Below are 13,482 nucleotides of genomic sequence, written 5' to 3' on the forward strand. Positions count from 1 at the left end.
GCACGTGGCCATTTCAAGGCATGCATTGTTGCAGTTGTGCGCTGTGGGACAGCAGTGAAAGTGGTGGGAAAATGCAGGTGGCCATCCTTTGGCTCTTCATTGGAAGTGACCTTTAAAAGACAAACCATTCTGGAGCCCTGCTTCTGCAGAAATTGGCATCTGCTTAGTGCATATTGGAGCGTTAAGGTCTTTGCATCGGTTGATTGGTCAGTCATATAGCTGCAGAAACGCTCAAGAAAAAAGTTGGCTTAATCATGGCTTCTCACAGGATCCCACCAAGAGCAATGCTGGATTTTAAAGAATTCTTTTTTTGTATTTGCACTGTAAGCATTGCCAGTCTGGGCTTTGAACACCCTCCCGCTTTCTTGTTTTTCGTTGAATTAGAAAGGAAAATTGACTCCCAATCTATCCCTTATATTAAAGTAGGGAGGAGAATAAGCTTTCGACCAACGCCTCTGTAACGTAAGATACAGATTTTTTTTCCCAGCGGATTGCAAGAAGAACAAATCTCTTCTTTTCCCAGAGTGAAAGTCTTGATAGTATGGTATCCATACCAGATATCAAGCTTCACAGCAACCCTTCGGCTTTCAACGTCTACTGCAACGTGCGGCATTGTGTTTTGGAGTGGCAAAAAAAGGAAAGCTCCGTGGCCTCGGCCTCCAAAAATACCGTGCAGAGCGGGGATTCGGACAGCGACGAGGAGGAAGAAGCCAAAGAGCCTCCTGTGAAGCTTCCAAAGGTAAGAAATCTCGGGCGTTTTTTGCCTTGGAAAGTGGTTCTGCAGGACAGACCTCAAAAGCATTCCTGGCTAAGGGGCACCTCCTGCTTTCTGTTTTTTTTTTTTAGATAATAGAAGTTGGATTGTGTGAAGTGTTCGAACTAATTAAAGAGACCAGGTTTTCTCACCCGTCGCTCTGTCTGAGAAGTTTGCAGGCTCTTCTCAATGTTCTTCAAGGCCAGCAACCAGAAGGGCTCCAGTCGGAACCTCCTGAAGTTCTAGGTAAAGTCTCCTGCGTTTGCTCAAAGCCAGTAAAATAAGGGAGTGACTATTTAAACCAGGGGTTCTTCAAACTTGGCCCTTTTATGACTTGTGGACTTCAACTCCCAGAATTCCTCAGCCAGGCACGCTGGCTGAGGAATTCTGGGAGTCGAAGTCCACAAGTCATAAAAGGGCCAAGTTTGAAGACCCCTGATTTAAACTGTGCCTGGCACTTACCTTGCTTTATTACTGTATTCCTGCTTGAGGCTGGAGCTCCCCTCCCTCAGCGTCCTTTGCTGACAAGAATCTGGCCTTTGCTCTTTTGAGAATCCTGTCAAATTCTTTGCAAGGACAAAGACCGCTTAAACAGACGCGGGCAGTCCTCAACTTGTGTCCACAACGGAGCCCAACATTTCTGCGGCCAAGTGAGACAGTTGTCAAGGAAGCGTTGCCCCATTTTACTACCCTCCTGTCCTCACTCCATGGTCAAGTGAATCGCTGCAGTTGTCAGATTAGTCACACGGTTGTTAATTTAATTTAATTTAATTTAATTTATTGAATTTATATACCGCCCTTTCCCGAAGGACTCAGGGCGGTTTACAGGGTATAATTTTTAAAACATTAATACAAAAATTAAGACCAATTTAAAAAAGATTAAACTAAGTCCCTGCAACATGTAAAACCCCAGTTAAAACCCCAATTAAAACTCAACTAATTGAGTTCAGAAGGCTGCAAAAAGGGGGATCACGTGACCCCAGGAGGCTGCGGCTGTCATAAATGTGAGTCAGTTGGCCAAAGGCTGAATTTTGATTACGTCAGTCAGCGTGGGGACGCTGCAGCGGTTGTAAATGTGGGGGGGGGGAAACAACGATCACTTTTATGAGTGCCGTTGTAAACTTTATACGGTCACTAAATGAACTGTTGTAAGTCGAGGACTACCTGTGTGTAAAAGTTTTGCATTGGTTGCAGCTGCTTCTCGACACAACCAAAAGAGCAAGCAAGCAAGCAAGCAACTGGATGTGGACTGTGCTGTGAAGAGCTGGCTTATACATGCGAGGGCAGATAATACCTCCTGCCTACCTTTACCCCTGTTGTGATTCAGGGTCAGCCTGTGGGTTCGGCAGTTGGGTCGGACGACTCAGAGGAGGAGGGGGGTGCGGAAGACCTTGCTGAGGGGGTTGAAGATCTTGCTGATGAGAGCCCTCAGCCAGGCCCCTCCCACTTGGTCACCACGGAGACCCAGCTGTGTGAGCCTGACAGCGTGGATGAAGATGACCCACAGCTGGCCCTGTTCAAGGACGCCCGACGCAGGAGGCAGTCAATTAGGAGTAAACAGAGGAAGGCAATGGGGCTCCTCAGAAGGAGGCAGAGAGAAGCCACGCCCTGAACTCTATATAAGGGGAATGCGTGGGAGGGCTGGTTTGCTGAAGGCAACCGCTTGATTAGTTCCTGTTTCTTAAAGCTCCTGTTTCTTGGTTTGTCTTGTTCCGTTTGTTTTTGTAGCAATAAATTTGGCAGGCGTAATTCCAGCCTCTTGCCTTCTTGTAAAAGGGGTTGTCCCTGCCTTTTCTGCAGGGCCGGTAGCAGGCTGGTACAGAACAACCCCTGGAGTGCCACCTCTTTCTTAGTGGGTGTTTTTTTTAGGTGGGGATGGCACGACTGAAGAACACCCGACGGTTAGAGCTTTTGCCCATCTCCACGAGTAGCCTAAATTTATATCTGCAAAAGGAACCTCGGTCCTCCCTGCAGGTCGTGGATATTTTGCCCAGCGTGCTAGGCCACCGCAAGATTGCGACGTGGAAATGACTTTCCTTGTGTTTTGCCGCGGTGCCTGCGTGCTTCCGTCCTCCCTACTGTGTGTACAAGCGATCTTTTCTTCTGTCTCCAGAGTCTCTGTTCCAGCTCCTGCTAGAAATCACAGTTCGGAGCAGTGGGATGAACGACAGCCCTGGCCAGTCCTTGACCGCCCTTTCCTGCGCTTGCCTCTTCAGCCTTGTGGCTGCCTGGGGAGAGACTGGACGGACGCTTCAGGCCATCTCCGCTATCCTGACCAACAACGGGAGTCATGCTTGTCAGACCATCCAGGTCTTGTATTCAGCCTCACCTAAGTGCATGAATAGCCCTCTTAAGAAACCCGCTCTTGTTTCCCCCCCCCCCAAGTCTAAAATTTCTGGAGGCGGCAGTAGTGCCGAAGATTGCATCAGAAATGACCGAGAGGGGAAAAAAGAGACAGTGACCTGTTTGGATTTTTGCCACTTTTGTGAATTTGACTTCTTTTTTTAAACGGCTAACATCTTGTTGGGAAATAATTAGGAGTAAAACAAAAACAAAAAAAGTCTAAATCGCTGTTGAAGAGGGCTTACTAGTATTTGGGGGCGGAACTCGGCTCATCTAAATGCATAGAAAAATGCAGCTAGTCCTTGGTGCTGAGGACAGCTCCTTCATAACTAAGGACGCTTGTGAAGTAATTTAGTGAAAGTGGGAGATAAAGAGGGTGAGGGGTAAGGAGTCATAAAGCAGGTTCCAAACTTGTGTTCCATTTGGTTGACATTGATCCTAAATTTCACCAGCAATTTAATCACCTGAACTGGGAGGAAATGTTTGGTATATACCAGAGGTAGGCAACCATGGCTCTTTTATGACTTGTGGACTTCAACTCCCAGAATTCCTGAGCCAGCCATGCTGAGGGGAAAGGGAGAGGTTTCCAAGCCGAGCCATGCTGGCTCAGGAATTTTGGGAGTTGAAGTCCACGAGTCATAAAAGAGCCAAGGTTGCCTACCTCTGGTATATACAGATAGTCCTTGCTTAGCAACTGCCTCAGATAGTGACTATTATAATAATAATAATAATAATAATAATAATAATAATAATAATAATAATAATAATAATAATAATAGTTGGAAGGGACCTCGGAGGTCATCTAGTCCAACCCCCTGCTCAGGCAGGAACCCTATACCATTTCAGACAAATGGCTGTCCAGTCTCTTCTTAAAAACTTCCAGTGTTGGAGCATTCACAGCTTCTGGAGGCAGGTTGTTCCACTAGTTAATTGTTCTCACTGTCAGGAAGTTTCTCCTTAGTTCTAGGTTGCTTCTCTCCTTGATTAGTTTCCATCCGTTGCTTTGGAGAATAGCTTGACTCCTTCTTCTTTGGGGCAGCCCCTGAGATATTGGAACGCTGCTGTCATGTCCCCCCTCGTTCTTCTCTTCGTTAAACTAGACATACCCAATTCCAGCAGCCGTTCCTTATATGTTTTAGCCTCCAGTCCCCTAATCATCCTTGTTGCTCTTCTCTGCACTCTTGCTAGATAATTGATAGACTCTTGGCCAGCATTGCTGCACAAGAGAACTTTACCTGAATGAGAGGGCCAACACCAAAGCATCTTTGCCTTCCCGCCCCCCTCTTTCAATCATGTGGTTCACTTGGTGTCCCCTGATCTGGAACAGATTTCAGTTGCCAAAGGGAGGACTACCTGGAACATATTTAGGAATGAATATATGAATTTAACCACACTTGCGAAAGAAGGAAAAATCTTAAGAACCCATCTAATGTTTTCCTTCCAAAGAAAAGGTTCTTGCAGGAATAGCAGTTAGTTTTGAATGATCAGGTTACCATTGGTTTTTTTTTTTCTTGTATTGACTGAATAGCTTTATTAGCAGGTCCACTGATTCTTGAACGAGAACCAAAATCTGTTAGCTATTGCTCCTTCTCCTCCCCAGCTGCCCCCCCTCCAAAAAAAAACCCCCCATCCGCTTATCAGTTTTGGATTTAGTGGTTTTAAAGCTTCTAATGATAAGGAATCATTTTGGGTTATTGCTGTTTTTTCTCCCTTAGGTACCGGCTATCTTAAATTCCCTTCAGAGAAGCGTGCAGGCGGTTTTGGTCGGCAAAATACAGATCCAGGATTGGTTCAGCAGTGGAATCAAAAGAGCTGCCCTGATGCACAAATGGTCCTTGAAGGACATTTCAGTCGATGAGGATGACCCGACTCTGCTTCAGAGCGATGGCTACTTTTTGTATCTATTGTGCAAAGATGGATTATACAAAATTGGCTCTGGATACAGCGGAACCGTCAGGGTAATGCATCCTCCGAGATAAAAGCTTACTACATAAGATATTTCAAAATGAAAGAGGGTGTGATTTTTCGGAATAGCAAATTGGATGATGGGATAAAAGATCATGGAAAGATTTCCAGTCAGGTTTTTTTTTCCTTGTAGTTTACTTTTTTGGTTTGGAAAAAAAAGGCAACATCAAGCATCTTAACAATATTTTACTGCATTTACAGGGCCATATATACAATTCCACATCTCGCATCAAAAACAGAAAAGAGAAGAAATCATGGCTGGGCTATGCTCAGGTAAGAGAAAAGATTGAAAGCAAGCACTAAGAAATATAATGTTGAATTAAAGAAGCCTAAAACCTTGGAGGAAATGTTGAATTGATAGTGTAGTTCTAAAGCTCTGAAAGCAGTCTTGATTTATGCCTAAAAAAAGTAGATTTTTCCAAAATTATTTTTAGCGGAAAACAAGGTTACAGTCCATTTCAGCTGCTCACAAAAAGAAATAATTGCCAACATTATTTCCTTTGAGGAAAAAAAGAGTTTTATCTCTCTTAATTTCCTTTAAAGGGGGCCAGAAAAGATGTTGATTCGATGTTTCCATCAGACAGTTGCTTTCACTTGATCTGCTTGGGAATCAGTATTTTGCTGGTGGCAACTAGATTCTTTTAACTTCATCTTCTCCTTCTGTTGGGTACTTCGAGGAGAAGCTTGGCGTTGGTCTTGTAGCTTCAGAGAGGTGGAAGTTGGGCAGTGATCTTCCAGAAGCCGTGTTGTCTTTATGGGCGTTCTTTCATACATAACTGGCTGACGTTTGGCTCTGGAGAGCAATTTGGTTTGTTCCTGTTGTGTTGGCTTACCTGCTGCACAAAAACATCCCTGCCTAAGCTCTCCGGCCCTGAATTGATGATGGAATCCGAGTATCGTTGAGTAAGGGATGATTCAGGAGTTCACATCCACTGTGGTGATCATGGATGTCACCCGAGTTCAGTACCTGAAAGCTTAACCATACCAAAGATAGGTTTTTGATTCTGGGGAAGTTGCTACGTGCTCTCTGACTGTTTGCTGGCTTATCAGCGCTGTCCCCTCCTATAAGAAGGTAGGTGGTTTTAGACCAGTCTTCCTGTGGGAACGGCCAGTTTTTGGCCTCCCAACCTTCAGCTTTCCCAAACGTTTCTTATTGGCCTCTACGTGAATTACAGTGATGAGCACACTCTCCTGGTCCGCACAGGATGGCATGTGGGAGGTTTGGGAAACGCTATGATAGAGCTTTCACATATATCTTTTAGTATCTTGTTTTTGTAATGATCTCATAGGCACCTGAGAAGTTCTCACTACGTATCCAATTATCACTATGTATCCTATTTTTTTGAGATTGATGGGGTTTATGTAATGTTGTATTTGGTATTCAGAAAAAGGAGGTGAATAAAAGTTCAGCAGGCAGTTGCTCAGGTTTTTTTTAGAGAGACGAGGCTGCCTGGCTGGTTCAGAGCATCTCTATCGACCCGGGTCTGAATTCTTTTCCCTACACTTCCCAGGCGGCCGGTGGAACTAACAGATTTCAGAAGGAGCCTGGTGGTTTTTTTCCCAGAAGATCATCTGGGTTGGTTCAGCTGAAGCCTTGCACTCATGACAAAGGCTTTAGACCAGAATGCTGTCACTAAGCATCAACCCCAGAGAGGTCCTTAGGTTTTCTGAATAACTTGGGGATATGAAATGCCAGAAGAGATGCCAGAGCACCATGGGAGGAAGTTGAAGTAGGAGCCGAGGTTGGGGTTAACCTGGTAGCACAAGTGATAGTATGTCAATATTTCCCCACATTTACTGCTCTTGCTGCTGGTGGTCTTGCAGCCCTGCTACATGTCCATCAGATGTCATTATGAAGTGCTTGTTCTATGGTGCTTTCGGTGATCTGAGATTCTTGGCGATAATTTTAAAGTTTGTGCTGTCACCTGTTAAATAGGGCAGGCGAGTTATGTTTGTCCCTTTTCCTCCTGTTGGCAAATGGAGCTGCAGAACAGAAAACTCCTTGTCAAAAGATTTTAGGGGCATTCGGTCTGCCCCTGAGATTGTCACTCTGAAAGCTCTGTGTTGTGATCTGTTCTTTTTCAGGGCTATTTATTATACCGGGATATAAACAATCACAGCAGGACAGCCATAAGGATAAATCCTGAATCTTTGGAACAAGATGGAATAGTAACACTGCCAGGTATGCACAACAGCATCTTGAACTCTTAACAAATCTGAGGGGTCCTTGGTGGTCTCTGAGCTTGCTTGTTTTCTTGCAGACATTTCATTACCCTAACTAGGTGACATCATCAGTGCTCTAGAAACCCCTGAGTCACAGGGTGTCCCTTCACCAAGGATTGGTTCAGTAGTTCAGACCAGAACATACCTTAGGCCCGTGGTGGCGAACCTATGGCCCTCTCTGTGGGCACGTGCGCCTTCGCCTCAGTCCTAGTCCTTCAGCTGGGTTTTATAAAACCTTTTCACTTTAGGCCTCCGCCACCGTGTGCAAAAAAAAGAAAGAAAAGGTTCAATCAATCAATTTCAACTTTGGTGGGGGAAAAAAAGATCTCGCAAAGTTGGAATTGATTGATTGAACTTTTTAGTCCCACCCAGTCTGCTGTTACCACTGCAGTCACGCCCACCAATGGGCCAGACCCATGCAATGGGCCACGCCCACCCGGCACCCGACGATACATAAGTGGTTTTTGGGTTGCAGTTTGGGCACTCGGTGTCTAAAAGGTTCACCATCACTGCCTTAAGCAAACACCAATTAATAATAATAATAATAATAATAATAATAATAATAATAATAATAATAATAATAATATTAATAATAATAATAATAATTTTATTTATATACCGCCCTTCTCCCGAAGGACTCAGGGCGGTGAACAGGGCAAATGTATAAAAATACAAAAATACAAAAGTTAAAAGGAATTAAACATAATGCCCAAGCTAAAAACAATAAATACAAATATTAAGAACAATAAAAAACCCAACCCATCCCCCATCAGGCCAGGCCTGCTTGTTCGAATAAGAGAGTCTTCAGATCGCGTCGGAAGGAGCGAAGGTCGGGCGCCATCCGGAGCTCAACCGGCAACCGATTCCATAACTCCGGGGCGCCCACAGAGAAGGACCTCCCCCTGGGGGCCACCAAACGACATTCTCTGATCGGTGGCACCCTGAGGAGGCCCTCTCTGTGGGAACGCACAGGGCGGAGGGAAGTTGATGCCGGCAGCAGGTGCTCCCTAAGGTACTCCGGACCCATGCCATGTAGGGCCTTGAACACCATTACCAGTACCTTGAATCTCACCCGGAAGACAACTGGGAGCCAATGCAGCTCACGGAGCAGAGGTGTAACATGGGAGTATCGGGAGACTCCCAACACGACTCTCGCAGCTGCATTCTGTACCAGTTGGAGCCTCCGAGTGGTCCTCAAGGGCAGCCCCATGTAGAGAGCGTTGCAGTAGTCCAAACGAGAGGTCACGAGCGCATGAGTGACCGTACACAGGGCATCCCGGTCTAGATAGGGCCGCAACTGGCGCACCAGGCGAACCTGGGCGAAGGCCCCCCTAGTCACGGCCACCATGTGATCTTCCAAAGTAAGCCGTGAATCTAGGAGGACTCCCAAGTTGCGAGCCCTATCTACAGGGGGTAATAACTCACCCCCCATAGAAAGAGATGGAATATTCTGAATATCCAGGGATGCCGGTATGCACAGCTACTCAGTCTTGTTGTACATTCTAGTAGCTGCCGTCAAGGGAGAAAGGAATAAAATGGGCATATTTTGCTTTTGCTTTATGATCATGCTGGGGAAAGAGTTGAGGTCTGACCGACAGCATAGTGTTGTTTGCATACAGTTTGCATGTTGCCTAAATGTTGGGGCCACATCTTTCAGCTTATAAACCTGGGTGAAGTTGGTGAATGGAGCACACAGCCTTTGGGGCATTTGGGGTGTGTGTGGGGGGGGTGTGTGTCACTGTTGCTCTTAGCCACCACTGAAAAGCAACAAGAGGTTGGTTGACAAAATGGCCCAGCTTCAGTGGTTTGATTCTTCAGCTGAAAAACGTGAACCTAAGAGTGGGCTTGTGAAGGCTCTGGCAAATAAAATGTTTCAGCTCCCATCCCTGGTGCCCCTACTCCTTTCCCAACCCCACTGAAAGCAGGACAGAAATCTCCCATCCTAGAGCACCCCCCCCGGTAAAGTCAGGTTGTCCCTGAGGGAAGGCAGGAAAAGGAGTCTTCTCTGACTGGGTCATTAGTCTTCTCTTTCTCTCTCTTTTTTTAAACAAAGGTTTTTATTGAATTTTATAAGGTTGGGGAAGGGGTAGGACCAGGATAGGGATTAAAGTTCAGGGTTAGGGTTAGGTTCGGGGTTGGGGTTGGGACAGGATTGAGAACAACGGGGTTACCCCCCAGTAACATTTTCAAGCTTTAGCAAACAGACTACTGACCGGGTACATATGTTCAGTTAACGCTAACTAATATCATAGTAAATAGCTGTAATGTATATGCTAAAGGATAATCATAAACGATATCGGTTGGTCAATACGTATCATTCACCTTAAAAAAAAGGTAAAGGTTCCCCCGCACATGCATGCTAGTCGTTTCCAACTCTAGGGGCCGGTGCTCATCTCCGTTTCAAAGCCGAAGAGCCAGTGCTTGTCCGAGGACGTCTCCGTGGTCATGTGGCCGGCATGACTAGACTCCAAAGGCACATGGAACACTGTTACCTTCCCACCGTAGTGGTCCCTATTTTCCTACTTGCATTTTTACGTGCTTTCGAACTGCTAGGTTGGCAGAAGCTGGGACGAGTAACAGGCGCTCACTCTGCTACATGGCACTCGGGATTTGACCCGCCAAACTGCCGACCTTCTGATCGACAAGCTCAGCGTCCTAACCCACTGAGCCACACCATGTCTCTTACTAATATATATATATATATATTCATTCACCTTACTAATATATATATTCAAAAGAACATATCACATTCATTTCTCGCTTGTTCGTTTTCACAGCCATTGGTACCATTTATCCCATGTTTTAAAATAAATTGAAAGTTACCAACCGAAGAGATCTTAATCAAGAAAATTTTAGAGTGTGCAGAAATGGATAGATCAGGCGTGTCAAACTCGCGACGTCACACGATGTATCACGACTTTTTCCCCATTGCCGGCAATGGGGTGGGCACAGTTTCAGGACGACGCGTCCAGCCCGCGGGCCAGCAGTTTGACATGCCTGGGATGGATTAACCTTAGAGATTAAAGGGTCTTCTTCTCTTAAGGGAAGGGGCTCTCCCTGGAGGCTGAAGGGTTGCTCTTGGCTATTGCAAACGCCTTTCTCCTGATGAGTGGCTGTGTGGCCTTAAATTTCCCTCTTTTAATAACCAGAACATATTTAATGTTAGCTGATATTAATATTGGACACAACCCCATCCCTCAGCAGTTGTTAGGATTATATACAGTCAGGCAAAAAAGGAAGTGCACCCTCTGAGTAGTTCTATGGTTTTACGTATCAGGACATAGTAAAAAAATCATCTGATCCTTGGCAGTTCTTAAAAGTAGGTAAATACAATGTCAGGTGAACAACAACACAGGACATATTTCACCACATCATTTGTTTTACAAAAAGAGAGGCAAATATGTGTAATGTGTCCTCTGTTGTTGTTGATTTGATGTTGTATTTATTTTCTTTTAAGAACTGCTAAGGACCAGATGATTTGTCCTGTGTCCCGATACGCAAAACCATAGAACTACTCAAAGAGGGTGTGTTTTCACATGACTGGACATGCTTTTATGCTATTCAGTAACAGTTCTTACAAGTGTGAGAACCACTTGTAAGTATAATCATTCAGTAGTTTCCAGAAATAATGTAATAGTGCTATATGTTGATTTGTTGTTAATACAACCCAGGTGTCCAGAAAGGCCCAACAGAGACTTCACTTTCTCAGGGTCTTGAGGAAGAACAGGGTAGAACAACGGCTTATGACCCTCTTTTACCAGTCTACTTTAGAGAGCGTCCTCTCGTATGGTATTGTGGTTTGGTATGCTGGTCTGACAGCTGCAGATAGGAAAGCATTAGAGAGGGTGGTGAGCATAGCACAAGACATTGTGGGCTGTCCCCTGACACCACTGGATGACATCGCCAGGGCTCGCTGCCTTGGAAGAGTGAGGAAAATTCTCAGGGGCGACTCACACCCTGGACGGTACCTCTTTGCTCTCCTACCATCGGGTAGGAGATATAGGAGTATAACCAGCCGCACCAACAGGCTGAAAAACAGCTTTTATCCATGGGCTGTCAGGCTTTTGAACGGGAAATAATTTTTATAAACTTTATGCATGATTGACTTGCGAGGCCAGTGTGTTGTGCAATTAGTTCACATGGTGTAATAAGATGGAGGGTTTGTGTCACTGTAAGTTGGGGGTGCGGGCATGAAGGGAGGCTCAGCCAATTTCGATGTATACATGGTTGTACTTTGACAATAAAGGTTCATTCATTAAAATACCAGTTTGAAATATAACAAACTTTTCTGTATATATATATAGTAAAACAGTTGTTGAGGTTTCCTCAAGTGTATGGGTTTTTTTTTAACGGCACAGAACAATATAGCTACTTCTGAAAGTCTTCAATGTATTTTCCCCTAATTTTGAACCTCTGTTTGTCAAGCATTGGAAAATGAAGTATTCTTTATGAAATGACCAAGCAATTATTTTTTCTCCCCAGACTGTCAGATGGAAGGGCAGAACATACTTTTTACTGATGGAGAGTACATTAATCAGATAGCAGCTTCTAGAGATGTAAGTTGAAATTTCCTCTGATTTTTTTTATTAATTTATTTTAGAGTTAAAGGGTTGGACAGCAGATATTAAATATTCAGATGCTCGCCTTAACTCTGCCATTATTATAGATATTCTTGCCAGGTTGAAAAATATATTTCCATATTATCTTATGCTGAACAGCATACTTTTAATGATGTAGCTGTTGCTATGTCACTACAGTTTACACCAAGCAACCAATCAGAAAAAATAGGACAGAATTAGCTTCCTTGTCATCGAGATTTATTCAATATGAATATTTTTTTCATCAGCTGAAAGGTTGCCTGCGGAATGTCAGGATGTTTTAAAAGTTGATATGCTTGGAAATTAGGCAGTGATGCCTACTAGTAATATAACAGTAATGATTTCAATCCCATTTTCAGTTGTAGAGGCAAGTTACATTAAAAGGAGTTGCTGGTTCACGTGTCACCAGATCAACAAGCAGCAACTGATAAAATATCAACTCACATTTGACAAATTTTGTTTTAAACATTGCTCCTTTTGTTCTCTCTGCTCTGTTGCTTTGTGCCTAATATGTAGGAGCCTAGTAGGTGGAGCCCGAAGGTGGGGTCAAATGCGTCATCAGTTTAGAGTGGCTATGCTCCTATAAGAGAACTAAGTCTTGCTCTCTGTGAATTCTGCACATTCTTATTTAATACCAATTTGCCTTGACAGTTTATTTATTTATTTATTTATTTAATTTAATTTATATACCGCCCTTCTCCCGAAGGACTCAGGGCAGTGTACAGGGCAATACAATAAAATACAATGTACAAAAATTAAAAAAATATTAAATACTACAGCCCTATTCAATAAATTAATACAAAACTATAAAATAACCCCAAACCCATCAGACCAGGCCGGCTTGTTCAAATAAATGTATTTTAATAGTTAATAGCTCAGGCAGGGGTATTCCAATTGATTATTGGCAGTGCGAAAAGAAACTTGCTATTCTTGTTGCTTTCCAAAAAATGTGGTATTAATAAATACTTAAAACAGTGGAAACAATGTTTTTAACCAAACAAAAAGGAGTATACAGTATTGTTTTTCAGCACCCTTCCGTTTGGATTTTTTAACTCAAATATAATTAGCTGCACTATGACAATAACAAACTCTGTGCATAATACCAACACAGTGTGCACGGTATTTATGAACTATAATTATTTTATCCTCTTAACTTTACACATAGCATTGCCCTATGTCTAAATTAATATGAAAATGATTCATTTGAATAGTGTTGTTTTTAAAGTACTGACATGTTCCTCAAGAGAATCATTGTCTTGCATAAGTCTTTTTAAGTGAGATAAAGTGCGGAAGAAGCGGGACTAGATCTGGTAAATTATGTGTTGCAGGATGGCTTCGTAGTTCGAATATTTGCAACAAGTACAGAACCCGCATTACAGCAAGAACTTCAGCTAAAGCTTGCCAGAAAATGCCTACATGCGTGTGGCATCTCATTGTTTGATCTGGAAAAAGATTTGCACATTATCAGTAAGGAAATGATTTTTCTGTATTTTGCTTGCTTGTAGAGCATCCCTGAAAATCAAACGTAAGAAGTGAGCAAACTCAGTAGATAGTTTGCTCAGTAGATACAAAAGGAGGTTAATCAATTGTTCTCAAGAA

The 13,482-nt window shown here is 43.7% G+C and overlaps 1 protein-coding gene across 1 annotated transcript in view; it reads left to right on the forward strand.

Moving 5' to 3' along the window:
* The window catches only part of MYCBP2 (MYC binding protein 2), a 150,102-nt gene that overhangs the window by 15,126 nt on the left and 121,494 nt on the right, over window positions 1-13,482 (forward strand). Inside the window, 8 exon segments of the mRNA XM_083362364.1 lie at window positions 524-739; window positions 847-1,000; window positions 2,868-3,064; window positions 4,813-5,055; window positions 5,264-5,335; window positions 7,148-7,244; window positions 11,768-11,841; window positions 13,212-13,350. Of these exon segments, the coding sequence (XP_083218490.1) occupies window positions 524-739; window positions 847-1,000; window positions 2,868-3,064; window positions 4,813-5,055; window positions 5,264-5,335; window positions 7,148-7,244; window positions 11,768-11,841; window positions 13,212-13,350 (1,192 nt within the window).

Source organism: Vipera ursinii, assembly GCF_947247035.1.
Source record: "Vipera ursinii genome assembly, chromosome: 4".
NCBI classification, from domain to species: Eukaryota; Metazoa; Chordata; class Lepidosauria; order Squamata; family Viperidae; genus Vipera; species Vipera ursinii.